Source organism: Chrysemys picta, chromosome 1 (assembly GCF_011386835.1).
Source record: "Chrysemys picta bellii isolate R12L10 chromosome 1, ASM1138683v2, whole genome shotgun sequence".
Taxonomy (NCBI): Eukaryota; Metazoa; Chordata; order Testudines; family Emydidae; genus Chrysemys; species Chrysemys picta.
Window position 1 is genome coordinate 8,405,805 of NC_088791.1, and position 27,363 is coordinate 8,433,167.

At 50.3% G+C, this 27,363-nt stretch overlaps 1 protein-coding gene across 15 annotated transcripts in view; it reads right to left on the bottom strand.

Moving 5' to 3' along the window:
* Positions 1–27,363, bottom strand: part of LOC101937181 (collagen alpha-1(VII) chain-like) — a 216,523-nt gene that overhangs the window by 187,196 nt on the left and 1,964 nt on the right. For all 15 annotated transcript variants that reach the window (XM_065552743.1, XM_065552766.1, XM_065552759.1 and 12 more), the window contains exons 2-4: positions 7,253–7,392; positions 1,768–1,948; positions 56–215 (exon numbers count right to left, since the gene is read on the bottom strand). In XM_065552743.1, coding sequence (XP_065408815.1) covers positions 56–215; positions 1,768–1,948; positions 7,253–7,328 — 417 coding nt within the window. In that variant the 5' untranslated portion in view covers positions 7,329–7,392. The remainder of the gene's footprint in view (positions 1–55; positions 216–1,767; positions 1,949–7,252; positions 7,393–27,363) is intronic.

A 27,363-nucleotide genomic window follows, 5' to 3' on the forward strand; every position in this document is an offset into this window, starting at 1 on the left:
CTCTTAGATGCAGAAGTCCTGAGTTCAACCCCATGACCATGTGGGGCAGACTGACCTTTGCTGCATCTCCTCTTGCTGCTGCCGGACTGAAGACCACATGGGCCACAAACGCCAGGGCATCCCCTGTTTTTACACTGCCCCCTTGGAACGAGAGCTCCCTGACGGCCACCAGCACCTCCTCAATGGTGACGTAATCCGTCAACTCGATACTCATCCTGGGAGCAGGAAGAAAAGGGGGGCGCGAAAGAGAGTGTTTATTTTGCATCCCCCGTGAATCACAATAGAGATCATACAATACAACATCTAAAGGCATAGGCCAGCACTCCAAACCTCAGCTCCTTCTGAGAGGAGAGGGCACGTAGGGTCAGTGAAAGGACATCACAGGCGGATACGCCAGCTCTCTTTGCTCCCCTTCTTCCCACTGAAATGTCATGCCACTGAATGAGGGATATTGATCTCCAGGGGTGGGGCCCAGGGGGGTAAGGCAGCTACCACTAGTACCAGTCAAACACGGTGGAGTCTCCAACCCAGACAATTTTTAAATCAAGGGTGGATGTTTTTCTAAAAGATCTGCTCTAGGAATTATTCGGGGGAAGTTCTCTGGCCTGCATTACCCAGACGATCCCAACAGTCCCTTCGGGCCTTGGAATCTATGACTCTAAGGGTCTGTCTACCAAGCAATTCAACGCCCGCAGCTGGCTCATGGCAGCTGACTCAGGCTCACAGGGCTGTAAAATGGCGGTGTAGACATTCGGGCTCAGGCACCTACACCGCCATTTTACAGCCCCACGTGGGCGTGCGAAATAACCGAGCTGAATCCAAAAAGCTTTATTAAACTCTACGGAGGGTGATGGTGCTTTCCAGCATGCAAGCCCACTGGGACTGGTTCTCCTCAATCGGATGCCAGTTCTATGTCAACGCAACTCCACTGGCTTCACCAGGAAGGGAGATGACGAAGAGGCTACGAATGCCATTGCCTGTATGCATGGAACTGAGGGCAGCATTGGGAAGCTTCCCCAAAACAGTTTTACTGGGACAAGGGACACCCCCCTTGCTGGCTCTGAGCCAGATTTTTAGACGGATTCGGGCCCCTAACTCCCACTGAATTCAGTTTGAGGAAACCTGTGAGGATCTGGGCCTTTGTCACCCCCATCCAGCAGGCTGCAGATCGGAACTTGGAAAATGCACGAGAAGCCCAACCCTTAAATAATCATGTCAGCTACCAGCACACGATCGCTGTGTCTTTGCTGTGTAAGGATCTAGGGTATGGTCATCCTCCATTTTGGAAGTGGGGGGCGTATTTGGATGGCAGAGGGACGGTTCCAGGCTTCAGCTTGTAGCTGAATCTCATTGCTGAGTTATGGAATAGCCAAATGAAAGTAATCATTCAATATAAGCTCTCCAAGCCTTCAAACACCACCGCCAGAGCTAGGGGTGCATAAGATTGCCCATAGGCTGACCAGATGTCCTGATTTTATAGGGACAGTCCCAATATTTGCGGCTTTGTCTTATATAGATGCCTATTACCCCTCACCCTCTTCCCAATTTTTCACACTTGCTGTCTGGTCACCCCAGTTGCCCATCACCATGGCATCTGGCGAGGCCTCAGACCAAGCCCCAGTATTTTTAAATGCACCTTTCCTGTTTTAAATTTGAATGCGCCTTTCAATGGATTATGATTCACATACATCCACTCCAGCCTCACTGCCAGACAGAGGTGGGACATAGAGACTCTCTGTGTTGATAGGAAATGAAGGTTTTTCCTACCTTGGCTTCTCTGCGTAGAGCGCCACTCCCAGCCGAACACCCTCTCTGCCCATTACCACGTTCTCAAAGGAGAGGACCAAACTGTAGATGAAGTCTTTGATCAGCCGGAAGTTCCCTTCCCCCACGCTCCAGGACTCACCCACCAGGAACAAGATGTCAGCCACCTCCGCCGTCCCACACGCTGCGGGGAGAAGAACAGAGTGGCTGCGTGGGCTGAGAGGCTGATTCTGGTCCACAGAGCTTGTAACGGACCAGCTAGCGTATAAACCATCTGAGAGAACGTCAGCGCTGCGGGGTCACGTAACTCCCGCAACGATACTGCAGCCAAAGGAGGCAGAAATCAGAACCTGGCCCAGGTAGACAAACCCTGTGCAACTCTCTCCATCTTAGGTAATGACATGGCTGCTGTCACCATAGCATCTGAGCGCCTCACAGTCTATCAGTGGTCTCGCTGGGGAACTGAGGCACAGACAGACTAAGGCCTACATCTTCCAAAGGTACTTTGGCACCTAATTGCCATTGAGTTCGTTGGTGATCTCGGTCCAGAAGGGTTCATGGTATTGCTTTAAGGATCTGAACCTAAATGACTGGCCTGAGGTCACACAGGGAGGCCTGTGGCAGGGCAAGGAATTGAACCTAGCACTCCCACTGGGCCATCCTTTCTCTCTCATATCAATAATCGGACAGGCACCGACTTCCTCTGTTCCTGGGGGGGCGCTCAACCCCCACTCCGTGCCAGGCCCCGCCCCCACGCCACCCCTTCCCCCAAGCCCCCACCCCACCTCTGCACCAGGCCCTACCCCCACTCCATCCCTTCCCCAAGCCCCCACCCCACCTCTGCCCCAGGCCCTGCCCCCACTCCGCATCTTCTCCCAAGCCCCCACCCCACCTCTTCCCACCCCCGCTCTGCCCCAGGCCCTGCCCCCACTCCACCCCTTCCCCAAGCCCCCACCCCAACTCTTCCCACCCCTTGTCCACATGTTTGTTGACCCCTTCAAAGAACTCTAATAGATTAGTAAGACACGATTTCCCTTTGCAGAAACCATGTTGACTTTTGCCCAACAATTTATGTTCTTCTATGTATCTGACAATTTTATTCTTTACTATTGTTTCGACTAATTTGCCCGGTACCCACGTTAGACTTACCGGTCTGTAATTGCCGGGATCACCTCTAGAGCTCTTTTTAAATATTGGCATTACATTACCTATCTTCCAGTCATTGGGTACAGAAGCCAATTTAAAGGACAGGTTGCAAACCATAGTTAATAGTTCTGCAACTTCACATTTGAGTTCTTTCAGAATTCTTGGGTGAATGCCATCTGGCCCCAGTGACTTGTTTAATGTTAAGTTTATCAATTAATTCCAAAACCTCCTCTAGTGACACTTCAATCTGTGACAGTTCCTCAGATTTGTCACCTACAAAAGCCAGCTCAGGTTTGGGAATCTCCCTAACATCCTCAGCTGTGAAGACTGAAGCAAAGAATTCATTTAGTTTCTCCACAATGACTTTATCGTCTTTAAGCGCTCCTTTTGTATCTCAACCATTGAGGGGCCCCACTGGTTGTTTAGCAGGCTTCCTGCTTCTGATCATTTTGTTCACTTAAAAATCATTTTGTTATTACCTTTGGAGTTTTTGGCTAGCCGTTAATCAAACTCCTCTTTGGCTTTTCTTATTACATTTTTACACTTAATTTGGCAGTGTTTATGCTCCTTTCTATTTACCTCGCTAGATTTGACTTCCACTTTTAAAGGATGTCTTTTTATCTCTCACTGCTTCTTTTACATGGTTGAGGGCCACAGCTGAACTGTTTGAGCCTGAGTGATTCTTTTAATCCCAGAATAACAAGACTTTGCTATTCCCGTTTTAACTGGCATTGGTATGTGCAATGTTCCCGTGAATCAAGAGATCCTCTGGGGAAGTCAAAGCCAAATTCTGTGGATTCCCTTTCCCGGAAATCTCAACATGAGTTGTCAGAGAGAGGGGCCTGTCCCTTTCCCAATTCCCACGCCCCAACCCTTTTCAATCTATCCATCATCCACATTCTCCGGAGAGGATGGGCGAAGATTTAAAAGCAAAAGAAGAGGGTGCTGTGGTTTGAAAAATCAGCCTGCAATTGGTATACAAAAGCACCAAGCACACTGGGTACTACATGCAATACAAATAGCTCCCACGGGGGGGCTTTTCACCTTTGGCACCAATCCTGCAAACACATATACACATAGGCCTAAGCGTCTGTAGGATCGGAGCCTTTGCTACCTACAGGGTAGGTAATCCTGTCATCATTACTTACAGCGTATGTCTGCACTGGAGCTGGAGGTAGGTTTCAGACAGGATTGTGCTTGAGGTGGCTAACCCATCCTGCCACTCACACAGCCATAATTAAGCTGCTATTTTTAGCACGCTAGTTCCACCAGAGCTAGTGTGGGTACGTCTGCCTGAGGTGGAAATTACCCCTTCAGCTCCCTGTGGGTGTAGACACACCCACGCAGACAGTCAGTGCTCTGCAAGGGGCCTGAATCTCCACTGCCTTCCTTGAACTGTCATTTACCCCAGGCGGAGCAGCTGTAGGCTGTTACCATCCTCGTTTGCATCCACTTTGCACAGATGGATCTGACCACTCAAGGCAGATCAGTCCTGAGTAGCGTCACTGAAATCCTCTCTGTCAGGGGGCAGCGGCAGGTCAGAATTCTGTTGTGAATAACAGTAAGTGCATACACCGTGAGCCAGCATGCCCCCGTGTGGACGGGTGCAGTGTTGCAGATGAGCCTTTACTTAATTTGCCCCTCATCAAGGGGATCAGCAAGTGCAAACAGCCAGTTACGTGCGAGAGAGCCCCTCCTTGCAGAGAGTCTCATTTGTCAACAGAAAAGCCAATGCAGAACCATGACCAAAACGTTAACCCCAACGTCCCAGTGGGGTGACCGGGTCATTCTTCAGCCATGTCCCCCACCTGAGCCCACCGATCATCTCTACCCGGTATCCCTCCAATGCTCTCTTGGTTCCAGTCTCTTGCCCCTACCGGAGTAACATCCTTCTCTGGAGGCCCAGGTCCGGGGAGGTCTGTGTGCTGTGACGCGTCTCCAGGGACAGCGGGCGATCCTTGCCAGGCCGGGCTTCCGGCCAACGTCTGGGGATGAGTGGTAAAGCCCTCTGACTAGGAGGCTCCCCTCTCCGGGGGCGCCTCTTACAGGCTCCCCATCCTGGTAGGTTCCCCAGGTTCGAGGCTCCCTGTTCTGCCCTCTGCCTCCGGCCTCCCTCAGTCTCCTCTCTCCCTTTGGAGTTCACGCTAACTGAGCTCCAGTAACCTTTATTAGGTCCAGGTGCTTCTTTAGTAATCAGTCCCCTGGGGCAGTCAATTACCCCCAGGTGGGACCCTCATAAGGCAGCCACAGGCAGGCTGGGCCCTAGCTCCCCATAAAGAGCAGCTGCCCCTTGACAAGGGCCCCTTCATACAGGGCCTTCAGAGCCATGCAGGACCAGGACCCAGCTTGGCACTGCAACTAGAGAGCATTCGGCCTGGTTGGGTCAGGCACCTGATGCTGTCTTTGAAAGCATGTGATGTTAAGCATATCTGGATTGGTGCCTTCTGGAGCAAATACCAACACAGACAGCTATATTAATCACAGGGGGATATGATTTTATTTGAAATTTTCCATGCACTTCCGAAATTACCCCGTTTCATCCATCAAAGGTTTGCCGGAGACATCTGTAAACGTTGATTTATTGCACTGTTCCAGGCTGCGAATTAAATGGCATTATAGTCAAAGATATTGGCTTAATTGACGGGCAGGAATTTAATCAAGTTAATTTTGCAGCCAATTCCTAAGCTACCATTAACCCCTTGCTGAATTTTCAGAAGGTTCCAGGCACGTTCTTAAAAGCTTAGAGCTCAATCCTGTCTGGCAAACCCTGTGTTCCTCTTTGAATATCTGCAGAGCACAGCATAGTCTAGCAGCTGGACCCTTATACCCAGCCGGGTCCTGGATTAGTCTGCCTGCAAGAAGCAGTTTGCAGGCCCTTATGGACTTCCCAGGGACTGAATTTCAGCAGCAGAAAGTCACATCTACTTCAAACTACCCAGTCATAGTGGCCCTTTTACCCCATATGGGTCATCAACAGGGTTTGAACCTACAGCCCTCAACCTCTCCAGTACAGAGCTTTACCACTTGAGCCAAGGGGCAATGCTACCAGCTAACTGCACTAGTAGGCTATTATCCTCTAGTGCACAGACACTAAAGACGTGCAAAACAAGCTTCAACAGTATGTTACGAAAGCAGATTTTTGGTGAACCCATTGCACCGATTCTAGTGTGCACGGAGTAGAAATATGCCCGCTGAGGTGCGGGGGGCTAGGTAGTGAGAGACAGCCCGTTATGCTTTGCCCCATGCTGCTGATAGCACATAGACTAAAATCCTATCACCGTGGTACGGCAGTGCCTAGCGCCTGCCTCCTGTGCTGACCTAGCTGGACCTGACATTGGGGAGATGCAGGTGGGGCACAATGGGGAGCAAGCTTCCTCCTCGGTAGCTGAAGTAGCCTATGTAGGGCATTGTTACCGCCTCCCTCACCCTGGGGGGAGATGGGCGGATCCACATGGTGACAGATCTCCTCCCTCACTCACATAGCTCCCCCCCCCCCCGACATCTTTCCCACCAGTTCCCCTCGACAAGGGCCTCTCCAGACACAGAGAGGTGGGCTAGACTCTGCAGAGATAATTCTCCACTGCCATGTACCTGGGGCGGTCACTTACACCTGTGCTGAGCGTAAAACACAAGCAGATCAGAGCAGTGGCGTGTCACGCCCACTTGCGCAGATCCAAGTGACCGGGCAGTGCTCCCGCCCACTGACACGCAGTTCTTGGGATTACTTTTTAATGCCATACGTGGGGCCAAAGAAAATATCAGAGGGGAGATTGTGGCTGATGGAAAGAGAGGGAGCAGATGAGACCTTGTGCCATTTTGATCCCCTAACTGGCCCTGTGTGGCATTAAGAAAAGCCAGCGGAAAACAAATGCAAACCCCAAGGTTGTCTGTTTGGTGGCTGACAAACGCAGATGGACACTGACTGAGTCTAACTAATAGAGATCAGGATGAGAACTATGCGGGGGGGGGGGCAGGGGTTACGGTGGGATTCTTACATCTTCCTCTAAAACATCTGGCACTGGGCAATATCAGAGACAGGATGAACCATGGGACCGATACAACCTGGCACTTCCCACAATTCACAGTTCACATGTCTTGGCTTAGTAGCTACGATCCTATCTGTGGCTGGCTGCAAAGACTATTTAGCCTGCTAGCGTCCAGTGACAATGGCCTGTGATCTTGATGCTAGAGATCCCAGGTTCAAGCCCCACCAGTGCCCCCAAGTAGCTTCCGTTCATTACACTAGCAAATACAGCCACCTGGAAAAGACATTAACTTCTCTGCCATGAGCATTAGCTACCCTGCTCTTGGTTCTGTTGGACACAGCACAGGACACACGTACCTTCATGCGGAGCCAAGGCTTCAGACTGCGCCAAGAGGGCTGCTAGCGTAAGTATCTTGGCATACAACAATCTCATCTTCCTAGGGCAGAAACTCCTCCTAGGTCACCAGAGTTATTGCACAAGCCGAACATTGATGTGTCTGGAAGAGAAAACAGGGCTTAATGCAAATATAACGCTGGTGAAGAGTGAAATCATCTAGTGCTCCACAAGACAATGGGGCAGTATTAGCTTCCTTCACCCAGCCCAGTCCATGGGCCTCAGTATTCACTTAGCCAGATGACTGCTAAGAGTGAGCAGTCTTTGGCCTCTTAAATCCTTAGCCTCTGGCTGAGACAGCCAAGGGATACCTGTCCCCCAAGGAGCTGGGAGGAGAACTACCAACTCGTTTCACTTGTGCCTCCAAACAGGCACCAGATTTAACACCACTTGGAGAAACATTTTTCAGACGCATCCACTACATTTTGGAGCCCCAACTTGAGACGTCCTGATTTTCTGAATGCCCAAGCAACTGCAGCTACTGGAGGGATATAAAACCTTCGGCTTCAGGGCACAAGTGCCTCGCTAACTAATGGGGTTCGGAAACACTTCCCCTAGGGCAGGGGTTCTCACCCTTTTTCTTTCTGAGGCCCCCCCAACATGCTATAAAAACCTCCATGGCCCACCTGTGCCACAACAGCTGTTTTGTCTGCATATCCAGTAGATTAAAAGCCAGGGCTGGTGTTGGGGGATAATAAGCAGGGCAAATGCCTGTGGCCCCACACCACAGGGGCCCTGCAAAGCTGAGCTGCTCGGCCTTTAGCTTCAGCCCCCTTGGGTTCGGCTTTCTGCCCTGAGCCCCAGGGAGTCGAACGTCAGCCCTGCTCTCTGGTTTATTTTGGCAGCCCCCCCTGAAACCTGCTCATGGTCTCCTAGGAGGTCCCGGACCCCTGGTTGAGAACCGCTGCCCTATGGGAAGGTTGCTCCATAACTCAAGCTTTCTTGCATCTTCCATGGAGACATCTGGTGCTGGCCACCGTCAGAGACAGGACACTGGCCTAGATGGACCTCACATCAGATCCAGGATGACAGCTCCTACGTCACTTTAATTAATAACCTTCTCCTTCAGGCTGAGGCCAAACAGGAGTCATTTCATGCCCAGCGGTGAATGTTACGTGTGTGTAGGAAAGGGGTGTTAGAACCGAACTCTTTTGCAACCCTTCTTACACCAGTTGCTCTAATAGGAAGGAAAAGTCTGGGCATGTTCAAAGCACAAAAGTCAATGTGAGATCGGCGCATACAGCAGCTTCCTACACGACACACTCAGCTTCTCATTAGACTAATTTACAGCTAACCTTTGGGTTCCTCAAGCTTGTAGCTTGAGAACTGCTCTAATTAGCAGTTTTCCACACAGCCCCTGCAACTTTCCCTCGTCATTGTGCTGTGGACCTGGAAAACACTTGTTACTGTCCATGTGTGACATACACAATCCATAGCAAATGCTGATTGCTCATTAAGGCTACAGGGTCCTCGCTCTAACTGCAGCATTGCCAGAAGGGGTTTTATTCTTTCTTAAGGGACGATAGGATATCCTCTCCTATTTTGAGCTTCTCCTCAATGTCCCAGACTGAATGGACTCCACAGGTGTCACTACGGGCAACTTCCAGGAAATCACAGCCCCTAGAGAAAGAAAAGCCCTAATACATCATTCAGCCAGCTATCTGCCAGTGCAGGACTGTTCCCTACAGTAAATAACCTGCCATCACTGAGCTACATTAGTACCTAATAAAGGTGCTGATTCCTCTTGGAAAAACCTCTTGGGTTTTTTCCGTGCACAACCTTGGGGTTTCAGTCTAAAATGATTTGTTTCAGACGACGGAAAACAGCAAACAAGAAAGAACAAAAGTATTGAGGTGGGTGCACGGGGTAGGGTGAGAGAGAGAGAACAGGTTGCAGCAATAACACGGCTGCTGTCTCTGGGCTAAAGTTCTCAGCAAATAACTGATTTTTCAGTTCTAACGGAATCTGAAATTTTGGGGACTTGCTGATGAATTGAGAAAATCTGTTTCGGGTCTCAGGGGTTGAAACGTAAGTCCCTCAAATCTAGGGTGACCAGACAGCAACTGTGAAAAATCGGGACAGGGGGTGGGGGGTAATAGGAGCCTATATAAGAAAAAGACCCAAAAATCGGGACTGTCCCTATAAAATCAGGACATCTGGTCACCCTACTCAAATCCCAGGGCAGTGTCGCAAACCCTGGCTAATGGTTGTGAAGTGTTGTGGCAGCGGCAGCAGGTTCTTTTCCAGCCATTTTGGGAATGGCTGAAACCAGTTGTGTCAAATTCACAAATAGTTCCGGATTGACCAACACTGCATTTTTCATCACATAAACTATTAGTCTAAAAAACTTCGCTCCGCTCTACTGCAAGGACAAGCAGAGATCTTTAGAAATGTGCAGTCCACCCTGCGCACAGTCACCCTACTGGCCCAGCTAGACCAAAAACTTTGAACGCTATTCTGTGTACAGACAACTCTGCTGTCCTTCGATGTGTTCTGTGTTTTTCTCTCCCCCCATTTCTTGAAACTTGTGCATTAAATGTAGGTCTTTGTTGCCTAGCAGTGAGCCTGCTCCTACCCCTTATTCCTCATCTCCCATCATAATCCGTTCGTGACACCACCATTAGTTGCTATGGAGACGGCTTGGATGTTAAAAAAAAAAATCCTTCTGACGCTTTTTATAAATTCCAATAAAGAATAAACAACAGGAGCGAACGAACTGCTAAGAACTAAACCTTCTACGGGGAAGTCACTGGGTTGGGACTCGGGAAACCCAGGTTCAATTTTCTGCCTTGTTACAGACTCATTGTGGCAAGTTTTTGTGCCTCGGTATCCCTTTTGTACCATGGAGCCCGTAACACTTCCCTTCGGTCTTGTCTATTTCGATTGTAAGCTCTTTAGGGCAGGGACACACTACGTGTTTGTAGAGCACCTAGTAAGATGGGGTCCTGATCTTAGCTGGGTTTCCGGGTGCTATTTTCAGGGCCGGCTCCAGGCACCAGCCCACCAAGCTTGTGCTTGGGGCGGCACCTGGAGGGGGGCGGTGCGGCGCTCCAAGAGCGGGGCCACGGCCGAGCTCGCCGCCCTCCCCCCGGCGCTCTGGCCGCCCTCCCCCCCGGCCCCCCCACACCCCACATACTCCACACATCCCTGGGCAGATATGGATTCAGTTTTATAGATTCATAGATTCTAGGACTGGAAGGGACCTCGAGAGGTCATCGAGTCCAGTCCCCTGCCCACATGGCAGGACCCAATACTGTCTAGACCATCCCTGATAGACATTTATCTAACCTATTCTTAAATATCTCCAGAGATGGAGCTTCCACAACCTCCCTAGGCAATTTATTCCAGTGTTTAACCACCCTGAGAGTTAGGAACTTTTTCCCAATGTCCAAGTTAAATGTCTATGAAATTTTACCAGACCGCATCCCCTTTAACCGCACTGAACAAGTTGACAAAGTGGTTTAAAAAGCAACGGGTGCGCAACAGCTCACGGTTGCAGAAGCCAGGCAGAAAAACGAGCCGGTCTGCAAGCTCTGCATTCATATAAAGGAAGGGAAAAGGGTCTCTTGTGGCCAAGGTTGGCTAAAAGAAAGTGTAAGTGGCTTTACTACTGCACAGTGGGCCAGGTGGATTATGGACTTCCCCCTCCCCCCCCTTTCTCTGAAGACGCACACAGAGGTGGGACGCTGGCCTGAGTGGATCGTGAGGTCCTTGTGCTACGGCAAATGCTGGCTTCTCAGAGACAAGGTAGGTCTCAGCCCCAGTGTTCAACATCTACTCTTCTTGCAGTCCTTTCAGCCAGAGCAAGCTCCCTTTAGCTGACAAGCTCAACCCCATTCCCTTCCTCCCCAGCTCCCTGGTAAGCGCTGCTGAGAAAATGCACCTGTGTTAGCCTCTGGACTGGGGAAGGGGGGGGGGTTAACCCCTTCTCTGCCACTCCAAACAGGATCTGTATCTCAGGACAGCATTTCGGGATCTATGCGTTGTACAGCAGGAATCAGCCCGGAAGAAGAGAAAAATGGACTGAATAAGCAGCATGAGGCATCAAATGAAGTCAGCAAGCAAAAATAAAGGCAGACCGTAAGGTTTCTTTATAGCGGTGAAGCCACTGAAGGAGAAAGACGAGGCAGCCCATATGGTAGCGACTAAGGAATGATTTGTCACACCTGGTCTGCACGATAAAGTCGTGCCAGCATGGCGGGTTGTTGGCTAGAAGTGTTAGCTAGGCCGGCAGAACCCCCCCCCCACTGTAAACGCGACTTAGCTGACAGAAGCACTCTTCTGTCAACGTGGCTAACGTCATTCAGGGAGGTGGTGGTGTTATGTCGGCAGAAGAACTCCTTTTGGTGGCATATGCAGCGTCTACACTAGGGGGCCATGCCGGCATAGCTATACTGACCTAGACTCTGCAGTGTAGACATGGCTACAGTTACAGTCTGCCACGAATTTGTCTATGATGCAATAACTAAAGCAGAGCCAAACTTGCTGGTTTCAGTTCCTGTGGGTCTGGACGGACATTTGAGTCGGGCTCAATTCATGTGGTTTTGTTCTAAGTTTTGGGCTGATTTGAATCCAGCAGAGTGAATGCGGACACTCACAATGAAACCAGGCAGTTCAGTTAAGCTCTTCGTGCTGCTTATAGATTGGAGGTTTAATTCAACACTGGACCATAGCAAATGCCATCCTAGATCAGTCTAGTGGTCCATAAAATCCGGTATCCTAATGACAGTACAAAGTGCTTCAGAAGAAGGAGCGCATAAGCCTGAATAACCTACCAGCGGCAGCCTGCAGATTGGATAAAAGCCGTTCTATCCTTGCTACTACTTCATAGATATGGAGCCAAGTTTTATAGCCCAGGTCAGGCCCTGTATCCAGAATTCAAACACCAAAGCTTAACTGAACTTTTTCACATTTCAACAAAAAAAGTTTGCTTTGGCTCAAGAACTGGGTTGGGTCTTTGCTCATCCACCCGTACTGCTACCATCAAAATCTGCAAGGAGGTTAGGTTCCAGCTGCGTATGAAATTCCCAGATCCTGAGGGGGGCACTAATACAAGGATGGGGGGCTCTTCGGCTTCCTCCAAATTCCAGGAAATAGTCACCAGTAAAACTGCAGAGGGAATGGATCAAACAGGTTTCAGCCTGACCCCAAAAGACATCTTCTGCATAGGGATATGCCCCCAAGCCTCACTCTGATCTATGGGGCACCACGTTGCTGGGGAACAAAACCATATAGTGTCACGATTCCCACAGAAACCAAGATATTTAGGCGCATGGATGTCAGTGGGGATGAGGTGCCTAAATACCTTTGAGGACTCGGGCCCACATTCCTATAGGACTGGAGATGCCATCACTTAGCACAGGTCAGTTTTAAGATAACGCATATGGAAAACTGCCAATTGCTAATGGCGAGAGATTAAAGCTCCTGATTGGTTGAGAACGACACACATCCTATTCGTTTTGATCATCTTTCTCTCCCACCTGGCCTGCTTGTCCCATCTACCTATTAGTTGTTGTCTTTTAGACAATAAGCTCTTTGGGGCAGAGACGAGGGACTGCCACCTTCTATTCACTTGCACAGCGCTTGGTACAATGATTGAGGCCCCGCGATGCTCCTGCAGTATAAATATTAAATAAGAATAAATGATGGGACAGCAGAAAAGCAAGTTCTACAGCATCAGTCTGAAGATGGAGGCTCCCACCAGCCACCATTTCAAAGAGTGCAATGCAGGACAGTTAGCTGCTACAAAAAGCTTTAAAGAAAACCAATCGGGGCACAGAATTGACCTCCATAAACTTCAGAGTTTTAGATGGAATCTGAGCAATTACCTTGATCTTTTATTGCCCTGCTTAAACAATATATTGGGGCAATTTTTTTTTTACAGTCCCTTAAACAAATCAATTGCAAGTCCCATAAAGTATATGGGTCTGAGTTTCTGGTCTGTTATACCAGTTTTAGGGCATTATAACTCCACTGAAGTCAAGGGAAGTGCCATCTTGTCATTCCAGTGTCAGAGAAAGGAGAATCAGGTCCTTTGTATTTATGGTTTCCCCCAAAACTGAGCAGCATTCATCAACATTCCTCCATTGTGTGCATTTTTAGGACGTCTCTTTCTTTTTATGGGGAACAATTTTAGGGATAAGAAAGAAAGATCTGCCAGGTTTGTCCATAAAGGACAAGATTCAATGGAGCAAGGTCTGAGACTGACCACACCCTAATCTACTGAGATCGGATTCTTTTTTATTGTCTGTTTATAGGCGTTTGTGTTTCTTATTTCTTATTTTCAGAAACGTTAAGGCCCTATGTTTGCAACTGTTCACCCATGCATCAAGTTACTCAGCACCATGGCAAATGGAATCACAGTCTTTCTTAAGCAAGCAGCATTTATTATAGGAAATAACTAGGAAGTTCAGACAACTAAACAGACTTCCACACAACTTAAGCCTCAGCTTTGTTCCTGGTAAACAAAAAATCATCATCCCCTGACTGGAACTCCGTACAGCACTGGGAGACATCTGGGGGCTGAATAATATATAGCAAATAAATATATCATTGCACCGCCGGGTGTGCATACAGGATCAGGGTGTGAGTTTGTATTTAAGAGTTTGCTGCTTTTTCCAATCACACATGTTCATAATTCACTGGAAGGAATGTTCCAGCTCTTCCATTTCACTTTGAAATGTTTATGTAAAAATGTAGGCTAAGAATTTTTCTCCCCCAGAGGCAGGCATACTTTTCGACAAGGTTCTTGTTAAAATCATCCCAAAACCTTGAGATATATCTGGTTAGTTGGGTTGAAGGGGGCCTAGGTTAGAGTCAAGCATGTGTTTTTCTTGCATGATAGGAACAAGATTGCAGGGTCAGAAGTTTACAGGGCTGTTTTAAATGTATTTTGTATTGTCACTGATTTTTCTCTGTGTTGCAAATAGGATATTGAAATGGTGTTTGTAAATAAATATTACCGTATTCATTGTCACAATCTGTAAACTGTGCCTGGGATCAATTGATAACCCGTGAGCAGCCAGTGTGGTTAAACTGCAAGTGAGAGACATCAGCAGCTCAGAATCCAAAGGGCCAGGTCCTAAACTGGCATAAGTCAGCATAGCTCCACTTACTTCAGCGAAGTTCTTCTGGTTTACACCAGCCACCAGTCTGGCCCAAAGATCCTGATACCAAGCTCTACGAGGTTAGGAGGGGGATTAACCTCTGACATGCCAGCAACGATTCTGGGAGAGGTCAGCGATCACCTTCCTCATTAGAGCAAATTCTTAAGAAATCCCCAGGCTGTTGCAAACCTCTGTGAAATCCATTGAGCAGCTCCTCCCAGGACCTACTGGGCACATCTAGGGCTATAATTAAAGCTACCCAAAAACAGTTATTGATGAACTAAAAACTAACTCAGTCTGAACGGACTCTGGCTTCTCTCTGCTGTGTTATCTACAGGATTGGCCCTTCCACCAACATATTAAATTGTTCATACTTGTTAAGAAATAATATCATGACCACAGGTCAGCAGCAGCATCTGAATGCACCCGAAGAATTAAAGCAGTAACTCCATTAACTGGCAGCAGTTGTAGGCTGTTATCCTCTCAATAGACTAGTCACTAGAAGGGGGCCACGGCACATATTTTACAAGAGTGTTAGTACAACATGCCAGAACACCCAGCATTGGCAAGTCACAGCTCTACCTGCAATAAATAGACTATAGCAGAGAGGGGGAAATGTGATTCATATGCACTGGGTTTGTCACCCAAGTTCAAATCCTCAAGCATTCTGTGAACAGCATTAAATGTCATATTCCAGCAACAGACAATTCAATTCTCCAGGACAGCCAAGGTCAAAGGCAGGGCACACCACATACAAGCTGACACCCTGTGGTCTAGCTCTCATAATAACAAATCAGTGGGCACAGCCCCGCACTTGTGAGCAATGTGGGGCTAGTGAACCTGAAATGAGCCATCCTGTGGCCCTCGCTTGGCTGAGCAGTCCAACTGAAATCAAGGAGTCGGGTATGCTGCTGCTTTACACCTTCCTTGTGTAGTCAATTCACACCTCTGCAATGTGGGGGTGGAAACGCTGCCCAAACAGAGTGGTGGCATCTTATACCCTTTGGACAGGTGCAAATGATAGAAGCGCAAGGCAGTGGAGAATTAGGCCCAATGCCTGGACCTCACCCACCTTGTCTCTCTAATATCCTGGGACCAACATGCCTATAACAACACTGCATGAATAAGGATTACTCAGATTAGGAAACCTCTGCAGGCTCAGGCCCAAAATAAGCAGCAATCTTGCTAGTATAAGGCAGGGGCTAATGCGAATCAAGCGGAGTATTTGCAGCTGAGCTCTTGCACGGGAAAGGCCCAAGCTGGAAGTGGAAAGCAGGGGCTGGGGGAGAAAAGGTCTCTGAACACCCTCCCCCAGCCTCGGAGCTGATGGAAGGTTTCCCAGGTCTGCGGAATGCAGGAAAGGGGAAGATGATGCATGTGGTGCCCCGAGGGCAGATTTGGGATTGCACTTCCACTCGGGCAGACAGCACATTTTATTGGAAGGATGTTCTCATGCACCAAAGGGCTGCAGGCCACATCTCAGCAACCATCTCTGATCCGAGGATGAGACAGGAGGCTCACCCCAGCTTCCTAGAGAATCTCAGTTACGGAGGGGACAAGTAAATCCATAGCATCCGCACCAAGTAAAGGAAAATTGAAAAGGACCAGAATGATGCACTAAGAGGCCCTCCATCCTGCAAGTCACTTAAGCAGATTCATTGTGGTAGATCCCATAGTCTATTTATGGTACTTATATGGCCCCGCATCAGCACCATAGTGTCAGAGCACGTGAACTGAGCCGCAGAACACTTCTGTGAGGTAGGGAAATGCTATTATGCTCATTTTACAGATGGGGAAACGGAGGCACGGGGAGACAAAGTGTCTGGCCCAAGGTCACATAGGGAGTCTGTGGCAAGGCAGAGACTTGAACACAGATCTCTTAAGTCCCAGGCTAGTGCCCCAAACACTGGACCATCCTTCCACCATTACCTGGGGAAAAAAGGCAGGGGCAGCCTCTTCCCCAACAGCGTGTTACAGGTTTTTGCAGCAGAACAGATCGATCATATCACTGGGGGGGGGGGGGCGCAGATTCCCACATGGGGCAAATTAACCCAGCTATGATCACAGAAGGAAATAATTGACATTTTGCCTAAGACCAAATTGTTACCATCCAACAGCCATCCAATGGCCCCTCTCAGCTGGGATTCTCACCTAAGTTTGTGAAGTGGTGCTGACTGGTCCCCCTGGCCAACGAGACTCCAAGCGCAGAACAAAGCACATCTATAGGGCTCCAGCACTGGCTCTCAAACTTTTGTACTGTGACCCCTTTCTCATAGCAAGCCTCTGAGTGCGACCCCCACTTCTAAATTAAAAACACTTTTTTATATATTTAACACCATTATAAATGCTGGAGGCAAACCGGGATTTGGGGTGGAGGTTGACAGCTTGCGACCCCCCCCCATGTAATAATTTCATGACCCCCTGAGGGGTCCCCCAGTTTGAGAACCCCTGGGCTACAGCTTCCCAGGTCCACCATTTCTCAAACCGAAAGTCACAGGGGGAAGGAGGACACTTAGATAGGGTTACCATATTTTGAGCCTCCAAAAGGAGGATACTCCACGGGGCCCCGGCCCCAGCCCCGGCCCCCGGGCCCCCAGCTGAGCACCCCCGGCCCGCCCAACACTGCCGGTCCCCGGCCCGGCCCCTGGCACCGCACCGCCGGCCCGGCCCCCGGCTCGGCACCACACCGCCGGCCCGGCCCCCGAGCCCCCGGCTCGGCACCGCACCGCCGGCCCGGCCCCCGAGCCCCCGGCTCGGCACCGCACCGCCGGCCCGGCCCCCGAGCCCCCGGCTCGGCACCGCACCGCCGGCCCGGCCCCCGAGCCCCCGGCTCGGCACCGCACCGCCGGCCCGGCCCCCGAGCCCCCGGCTCGGCACCGCACCGCCGGCCCGGCCCCCGAGCCCCCAGCCCGGCACCGCCGGCCCGGCCCCCGAGCCCCCAGCTCGGCACCGCCGGCCCCACATGTCCCGATTTTCCCGGACATGTCCAGCTTTTTGGGATTTCCCCCCGGACGGGGATTTGGAGCCCAAAAAGCCGGACATGTCCGGGAAAATCCGGACGTATGGTAACCCTAACTTAGAGACCAGCTGAAGGGCTCTCGTGCAATATCCACTAGGGCTGAGTGGGAGCGGCTGATGGTTCCCAGCTCCATGGACAGTTGCACAGACGCCCACGTCACAGAAGCCACCACCACGGCTGCTGCTACCTTTCAGCAAAGAGGCAGATAGTTAAACAGGCCAATCGACTGCCTGTCGGGGTGCTCTCTCTGTAACCGGACTTTGAGGCGTATCGGTGGAGGAAGCCTGCACGGCTGCTTTCCATGATGACCTATTTTGTGCACTTGGAGCGTCGCTCCGTCTAGTTCAACAGCTTCACCAATTTGCTCCAGCGGAGGATTTGGCCCCCACTCTCCAGACATGCAAATCCAGTGCCTCCCCCCACCACCACGCAGCTCTCAGGAGCGTAAGATCCACCGAGAGACACGTTCCGGAGCAGAGCCCATTTAAACGTCAGAGTCAGCAATAGCCAGAAAGGGCTGATTCCCTTCCTCTCGGAGCGAGGACTTTGAGAAAGGATTGGGGGGTTTTCAATGCCATTGATTCCCTGATTTAAAGGGGCCGCGCTGCCTGGTACTGTTTAGACGGGAGGAGGCCGGTCAATAAAGGAAGATGAAGGAAACACTGAATGAAGAGGCCTATTTTCTGCTCCGGCACCCAGCTGAAGGTGCCTGCATTGTTCGGAGGCAGTGACCCTGGAGCGCTGGCAGCCTCCCTGTCCCGTGAACTTGAGGGTGAGACCCCACCGCTATTGTCTCCCCAGGGATGTCAGAAAACATGGGAAAAGCAACTGCATTAGCATTTCAATGAGCCCCATGAGAATGTGTCAGCTGCTCACTAACGGGGGATTTATGGGGTTCTCCGTTCAGGGGAGGGGGCCACTGGGCGCTTTCCCCAGCCCAGTGGATTCCACTCCATCACGGCTGCTCTTAGCAAGAGATCGCCTTCCGAGTAGCCCAGTGTTACTCCGCTCCTCTTATCCCAGTTGCAAGTGACTAGTGGCTCCTAACTGAGAGAGACAAGCTCAGCAAGGCTCTACCAGCTAGGGTGACCAGATCAGCAGTCCAAAATATCGGGACGGGAGGGGGAGGGGGAAAAAAGGGGGGGCGGAGCAAAAAAAGGGGGGAGGCTGAGGGCATTAGCAGGCCCCGGCCCCGCGCACTGCCCTCCCCGCGGAGCCTCCCGCCCCCCGGCCCGCCATGGGCATATGTGGCACGCGGTGGGTCCGGGCGGGGGCAGCGCAGAGTGGGCAGGAGCCGGGTGGGCGGCAGGGACCGAATCCCCGCTGCTGCCAGGGGGCCCCGCGCCTCTCCCGCCCACTCGTGGTTGCAGCTCCTTCCCGGCAGGACGCGCCTCCCGCCACTCCGGCCACATGCGGCGCGCGTCCCCCGCGCCTACTCTCCCTCCCGCCGGGAAGGAGCAGCTGGACGCGCGCCGCATGTGGCCGGGGCAGGCCGGGGGGCGCATCCCGCCGGGAAGGAGCCGCAGCTGTGAGCAGGAGGGAGAGGCGCAGGGCTCCCTGGCAGCAGCAGGGATTCGGCCCACGCCGCACAACCGGCCCCTGCCCGCTCCACGCTGCCCCCGCCCAGACCCACCGCGCTACCCCGCGGGCTGCAGGGCTGGAGCAGCCTCCAGGCTGCGCTCCCGGCCCTGGGTGCAGCGGCCCGGGCAGGAGTCCTCTGTCGCGGCAGGGGGCTCAAAGCTGAGGCCCCTGTCTCCCTCCCTTGCCAGCCCCCCTTTGCCCGCCGGATGCCGGAGCTGACTCACCAGCTACAGGATCCAGGCACCGCCGCCACCCCCTCCCTCCCAGGCTTGCGCCGCCATGCTGCAAGCCTGGGAGGGAGGAGGAATGCTGCGTGGTTGGGGAAGAGGCGGGGCCAGGGCGGGGATTTGGGGAGGGAGCCAATGGGGGAAGGTGGGGCGGAGCCGGGGGGGGCGGAGCGCAACATTTCTTTTTTGTCCAGTGTCCGGACCAAACATCGGTCGGGATGCGGGACAAAGAAGCAAAAATCGGGACAGTCCCGATAAAATCGGGGCGTCTGGTCACCCTACTACCAGCTGAGACAAAAGCGTGGGTCCCATTTCCGCACCTTTGGCCGTTCCAAAGCTTATGGACAAGGAAGTTTCCCAACAGGTGAAGTCCAAGAACCGACACATGGGGGGACCCTGCTATTGGGCAAAGCCAGCTCTAATATTCAGCAGATGCAACATCCTGCTCTGCCTTTTTGCTCCAGCCGTGGGAGATTCCTTTTTCTCTCAGCCCCTTCAATGAATATTATGAAGCCACAGACGTCCGCTGCCAGAGCTAAATGAATAACCCCATGATCTGGCAGCAGTAGTGGGCTGTTCTCCTCTAATGGACCAGCACTAAAGGGCAAAGTGCCACATACTTTGCCAGCATGTTCCCATCATCTCCCTTTTTTGCCATTGCAACGGTTGCTCTGATTGATTGTATCTAGTTAACCCCAAGTTTGTTTTCATTCATTGGGCCTCAAGAAACACTAGCACACAGGGATACATTGAACCACATTGGGTTATAAAGTTATTCACAAAGGGGGCGGGGAGGGGAATCTGCCAATTTCTGAGTGCTACACAACTCTCCATGAAGGTTATAACATTCGGGAAGAGTCCTGTGCCGTTTTATAAAGGCCGCAGGAGTGGAGAGAAAGAAGAGAGGATGAAATTGTGCATAGCTTAGAAGAGTTGACTAGAGGCAGGAGTAGGAATCCTGTACTTAGAAACACCACAGGAAGAGACAGCCTCTGCTGTCTCTGCTCCAGCTTGTAGTGATTCCACATTCATCAAGTTTCCACACACAAATGCAATTGAGAATATGCTCTTTAAAAAACCTAAAGAAATTCCCAAACTAAAAACTTCATTGTGAATGGCAGGATGGTGCTGTTACACATAGTCTTACAAGTTCTTTTTCTTAGCCTGGGAGCCATGTACAGTCTTTGACGAAATGCTGCATTGTAGTTAGTGTTGCATTATACTTTTTGGGGAGCTGTTGCAAGCAGCAAGAAAGTTTGCTATCTGCCTTAATCTCTCTAACTAGTGTTGATTTTGGGAACAAAGTTGCTTCCTGGGAACAAAGCACTGATTTTGGAGCTGAGATTTCCAAATGAGGGGTTTTTCTGCATATGCCGTTTGTGACCACCTCTGTTCAAGGACTGATGTATACAATGGAAACAAACAAACTGCACTAAGAAAATACCCTGACTCCTTGTCGCTGATTTCTCCTCCAATAGGAAACTGACTTGCAAGAACTCAGTATCAGCTACCGCCCTGCAGAGGGGCAGCTATACATACCTACTAATTTAACATCAGAATCTCCAGGAGCAGTTCAGGTCACAGTACCAACATTAATGCTGGTCTCTTAACCCTGACCACCCTCTCCATTTTAACACTCATCTAGGAGCTCCAGTATCAGGAGAAAAGCTGCATATTGTAATCCATCATGGGGGAATCTTGAATCAGCTCTACACCACCCACTCCTCTGGCCTAGGGGGTGTGCTTCACAAATATAATAGGATTCTGAAGTCTACCACTACTTTATCCTATCACTGTCATGGGGCATCTGCAACACTATGCTGGTAAGGCTTCTGTTTTGTTTTGTTTTTTGGGCGGGGGGTATTAATTTAATTTTTCCAGGTTTATTTTTAGCTATTTGAGCATTATGTAGGTGTCCAGAAATCAGGGGATTACGGGGCTCTTTGTATATACTGGAATGAATAACCTCAGTAATCTCTTTGTAATGTTCGTGTAATGGCACAATATTAGAGCACACTAGGGAACCTTTAGTGCACACCAGCAGGGTCTACATCCGTCAATTAATGTTCAACACATTAGTATGCTTTAGAAATCATATCCCCCATAATCCACAGTACTGCTCCATGTAGACAAGCCCTTAGATACTGGTGTTTGTTGGATAAACATTGATTGGGGGGGGGGCGGTATTTTATCAGTGTTTATTGGTTAACCTAAAATCAGAAGCCCTATGTATTTGTTTATCTGGAGCAGAGGTGAAAGGTCCCCCATGCAGAGCTGTGTATCTACAGAATCAGAGGTAGACAGATATTAGAGACAAGGAGATCAAGAGATAGGAAAAAAAGAGAGAGAGAGTAGAAAGTTAAGTGGTCAACTGATTGACGACTTAGCTAAAAGCCAGATTCTGCTGCTCCTATTCATGTTGAATGCTTTCCATAGAGTCACTCACAAAAAAAAGTCCTGCTCTGCACGTTTAAGGGGATTGGAACTGGCCCTAAGAAAAGAAGGTGCCTTTTGTTTAAATCCCATGAATAGGTCATAAGGCCCAGTTCTGATCTCACTTATGGTGACACACTTTCAGTGACTTGAGTATTGATGCCGGGGTAAGATGAGAATCAGGCCCACAGCTTTTCAAGGAAGATTGGAAATGGTGATGCTCCAAGTGTCTTGCTGCTGTGTTTGAGCAGGTATAACGGGGCCCTGATCCTCGGCTGTGGTCTCTTGGCGTGGCTGCGATAGAACTAATCCTCACCTCGCTGAGCTGTCCATCTGCTTTTCTTTCCTACTTAAAGGTCAAACAAGACAAAAGTCACATTTATTTTTAACCAGAAAGGGTCTTTTCGAGAGCTGATGCACTTCCCCACTTCGATGCTCTTTGTTCACTTGCTGCTTGGATTTTGCTCATTGTCAATTTCATTTCTTAGCTCTCATGCACAGCGCTGGCACTTTTGGGGCTGCCCAGCAATGCATAAATATACATAAAAAATAATCCGTTCTCATCCCCGTTTAAACATGATGGACCCGTTCTGCCAATACCTTGTGCCACTTTTTATACCAGGGCAAACTGGGCATAAAATGCTCCCACTCTGGGTTGGCAATGTTTTACACCCACTTAGCACTAATGCAAATGGCTAAGCAAGGTACAAGTCAGTGGAGAATTGGTCCCACACAGTCATCTAGTCATTAGGTTTTTATCAAAAGGTTAAAAGACAGGAAACACAGGGTAGGAATAAATGGTCAGGTTTTCCCCTGGTCCCTCACTGTACTGGGACCTGGGCTGTTCAACATATTCATTAATGATCTGGAAAAGGCAGCGAACAGTGGAGTGGTAAAGTTTACAGAGGATACAAAATTATTCGAGATAGTTACATCCAAAGCTGATTACGAAGAGCCATGGGGGGGGGGTGTCACAAAACTGGGTGACTGGGCAACACAATGGCAGATGAAACTCAGCATTGATAAGTGCAAAGTACTGCACATTGGAAAACATAAACCCAACTATATATATAAAATGATGAGGTCTCAATTAGCGGTTCCCACTCAAGAAAGAGATCTGAGAGTCACCATAGACAGTTCTCTGAAAATTTCAGCTCAGTGTGCAGTCAAAAATAGTTAGGAACGATTGGGAAAGGGATAGAAAATAAGACAGAAAATCAGGATGCCACTATATAAATCTATGGTGCACACCATGAATACAAAAAGAACAGGAGTACGTGTGGCACCTTAGAGACCAACAAATTTATTTGAGCATAAGCTTTCGTGGGCTACAGCCCACTTCATCAGATGCATAGAATGGAACATATATGAAGATGATATATATATACATACAGAGAACATGAAAAGGTGGAAGTTGCCATACCAACTCTAAGAGGCTAATTAATTAAGATGAGCTATTTGTTAGTCTCTAAGGTGCCACAAGTACTCCTGTTCTTTTTGTGGATACAGACTAACACGGCTGCTACTCTGAAACCTGTCACCCTGAATACTGCGTCCAGTTCTGGTTTCCCCTCTCAGAAAGGATATAGTGAAACTGGAAAAGGTTCAGAGAAGGGCAACAAAGATGATCAAGGGTTTGGGAGGAAAGACAAAGAGATTAGGGCTGTTAAGGTTAGAAAAGCTGACAGTGAAGGGGAGATACGATAGACATCTATAAAATCATGAATGGTGTGGACAAAAAAGTGTTATTTACCCTTGCCCACAACAGAAAAAACAGGTGTTACCTAATGAAATTAATATGCAGCAGGTTTAATTCAAATAAGAGGAAGTACTTTTTCACACAACCCACAACTAATCTGTGGAACTCATTGCCAGGGGATGTTGTGAAGGCCAAAAGTATGACTGGGTTCAAAAAATAATTAGATAAGTTCATGGAGGACAGGTCCATCAATGGCTATTAGCCAGGATGATCAGGACGCAACCCCAGGCTCGGGGCAACCCTAAACCTCTGACTGCCAGGAGGGGAAGATAAGTGGATCACTCCAAAACTGCCCTGTTCTGAACACTATCCCTGAAGCTCTGGTACTGGCCACTGTCGGAAGACAGGATACTGGGCCAGATGAACCATTGATCTGACCCAGTATGGCCATTCTTATGCTATGTTCTTATTATTATCTTTATATGGTAGCACCCAGGAGTTCCAGTCACAACTGAGGGCCCGTAGGTGCTAGGAGCTGTACAAAAAGATGGCTCTTACCCCCAGGAGTGTACAGGCTAAGCAGATGACATGCGCATAGGTGAATACAACGGACAGACAGAGGAGATGGTACCAGGGAGATGATAGTGAATAGCATATATTGATCTATTTTAGGCACCACTACAGCCTTCATTACTGTAGTGCCTGAGCATCTCACACTCTTTAATGCGTTTATGCTCGTAACCCCCCCTTCGAAGTAGGGACATGCCATTATCCCCACTGCACAGATGGAGACCGGAGACAGAGAAAGTGACTTGCCCAGGGTCACACGACAAGTCTGTGGCAGGGCAGGTACTTGAAGCCAGGTTTCCCAAGTCCTAGGCTAGTGCTTTAACCATTGGGCCATCCTTCCTCTGCGACAAGTTGCTTCCCAGCCAGCTGCCTGCCCATCCTCTGGCCAAGAGGAGCAAGAACAGCAGCGAGGCCTAGTAGACATGGCACGGGAGTGAGAGCGAGAGGTTCTTGCGTTCTAACTAACCTCAGCTCCCATTCCCTCTATGGCAAGCCTCTGAACCTGTCTGCTCCCCCGCCCGGGGGCCAAGCTGTGGGCGGCTCGGTGGGTAAAAGATGAGAGGAAGTCGTTGGTTCCCCGGAAACAGGAGCCCATTGCCTCCATCCCTGGCACTCCCCCAAGTAGAGATCCTGGGAAGGACCCCAACACGTACACCTTCCAAGGACTCTACCTATAGCCTGGGTTGTGGGAAGGGCTGGGTGGGTACGGTAGCGAGCTGAGTGGGGAAGGGTCTCTGGAACAGCTGGCTATCCAGAGGGCGGTCGGAGGCCGTCAGGTTGCGGTGGGATGTGTTTGGTGCTGATGGGGGCCAATGCTTTCTCCCCACTTGGTCTTGCTTCTGGTCCATCTGCTGCTGCTGGCTCCTCCATGTCTCACCAGCTGCCCGTCTGAGGGGAGATCCGAGGGCTGCCTGCCACAGCAGCTTCCGGCATAGTGGAGGCACGGCAGAGGAACCCCAGCAGCCCAGCCGGAGGCATGACATTCCAGCTGGGTGCTGGGGAGGCATCTCATGACTCACGTGAGATCCACCCTGCTAGCCGCCCCTCCTTGCGGAGAGCACTATCTACTTGCGGAGAGCACGGGGGGGCTGTGGGGATCACTGGGGCACCCTTTTGCAGGCAAAGTGGTTGCCCCAGATACTAGCCGGTGCAGAAGAGGGATGGGGCCCTGGACTCCTCTCTTCCAGCCATGCCCCCTCTGGGGTGAGAAGTGCCTCAGGGCATGCTAGCCAGCCCTCTCCTGGCCCTGAGGGAGTTCCAGCAGAACCATCTGCAGTTGGGCCGTCAGACGGGTTTGACACCAGGACCTTCAGCATAAGTGAACCTGGGCCCTGCTCAGGCCAACAGTGAGGTTTGAACCCAGGACCTAAGCATGAGTCTCTACCCCTCACACTAAAGGAGTAAGTCCATTCACTGGCAATTGTGGTAGACTCGTATCCCCTGAGGTGGGGCAGCCACCAAAGGGGGAACAAAGAGTCACTCTCCTTTAGCGTGCAATAGTCTGTCTCCTCCATAGTGCACCCTCTCCCCATGCACCCACCCAGCAGCAACTGACCCTTGATGCGTAGGGTTGTTTTCGATGTACAAATATGGGCCCCCTCGATTCACGCATCTCACATGTTAATCACTGGCTTCCAACAATGCCATTGGCCAGATGTTTCCCAGCGTGGCTCTCCCATTCTACAACAGATTGGCAGCCGTTCCCACAGCGTAAAAGATGAAGTTTTACCCCCGACAGCCCAGTATCCGCGCTCCTCCTTCACAGGCTCATTCCCTCGCGGTTTGCGAGACGTACAAATCAGACTAAACGAGCGCCGTGCAGCTCGGTCCCAAACAATGGAGAGATGTCACCCACTGTTCTTCTACCTTTTCGGCAGAGAGTGAATCGGAACATGATTTTGCTAGAGAAAAGGGGCAATGAAGTGCCAGGCCTCAGCAGCACAGACACAACTGGTGCGACCACTGCTGGACTACTGTGTCCAGGTCTGGTGCCCACAGTTCAAGAGGAGCGTTGATAAATTGGAGAAGGTTCATAGAAGAGCCACAAGAACGATTAAAGGATTAGACCTGCCTTATAGTGATAGACTCAAAGAACTTGGTCTATTTAGCTTAACAAAGAAGGCTAAGGGGTGACTTGATTACAGTCTATAAATACCGAGATAAGGAACAAATATTTAATAATGGGCTTGTCAATCTAGCAGAGAAAGGTCTAAAACAATCCAATGGCTGGAAGCTGAAGCTAGACAAATTCGGACTGGAAATAAGGCAGAATATTTTAACGATGAGAGTAATTAACCACTGGAACAATTTATCAAGGGTTGTGCTGGATTCTCCATCGCTGACCATTTTTAAATCAAGGGGGGATGATTTTCCGAAACATCTGCTGTAGGAATGATTTTGGGGGAGTTCTCTGGCCTGCGTTACACAGGAGGGCTGACCGGATGATCACAGTGGTCCCTTCTGGCCTTGGAATCTATGAAACTTCAGGCAGAACAAACTAGGTCAGGGGTTCGCCACCGTTTTCTTAGGCCCCCCCAACATGCTATAAAAACGCCACGGCCCAGCTGTGCCACAAGAACTGGTTTTCTGCATATAAAAGCCAGGGCCGGCGTTAAGGGGTAGCAATCAGGGTAATGCCCGGAGACCCACGCCACAGGGGGCCCCGTAAAGCTAAGTTGCTCAGGCTTCAGCTTCAGCCCGGGTGGTGGGGTTCAGGGCCCCGGGCTTCAGCCCTATGCGGTGGGGCTTCAGCTTTCTGCCGCCCCAGCAAATCTATTGTTGGCCCTGCTTGGCAGCCCCCCCTAAAACCTGCTTGTTGCCCCCCCAAGGGCCCTGGACTGCTGGTTGAGAACCACTGTACTAGATCCAAAACTTAACAACAATAATTCTGGGAAAGGCAGGGCTGGTGTCAGCTTTGCACTGAAACACCGAGCACTGTCCTGACATAGAAATCGGGGGAGCGGGGGAGCAGCACCCTGAAGCCTCCATTCTGCAGGAGATCAAGGTCCCCTTGTGTTAGGTGCTGTACAACCCAGTACAACAAACAGTCCCCCTGCCCCACAGAGCTCAGAATCTAAGATGAGGACAAGAGACAGGACGTAGATTGAGGAGGAGGGGATATGGAACAGCAAAGACGAGCAAGTCTCCATAAACTAGTAGCTACAGCTGGGCATCAATCTACTTTATCCCCGTCTTGGGCAGGGTTGTTCCCTGCAGGAAGTGTACTAGTGCATTGCTCAGATTCGTTTTTAAGGTTCTCCCACCACTTCCCGCGGGAGACTATTCCACAGCCTCACTGCTCGGAGGATTTTCCTGACACCCCTTTAATCCTTTGTGCCACACTACAGCTCTCTCCCTCCTTGGAGTTTACACCCTTCTGGTATTTCCATAGCATCAGCACATCAGCGTATTACAGTGGTTTTGCTCCTAGAACAAATAG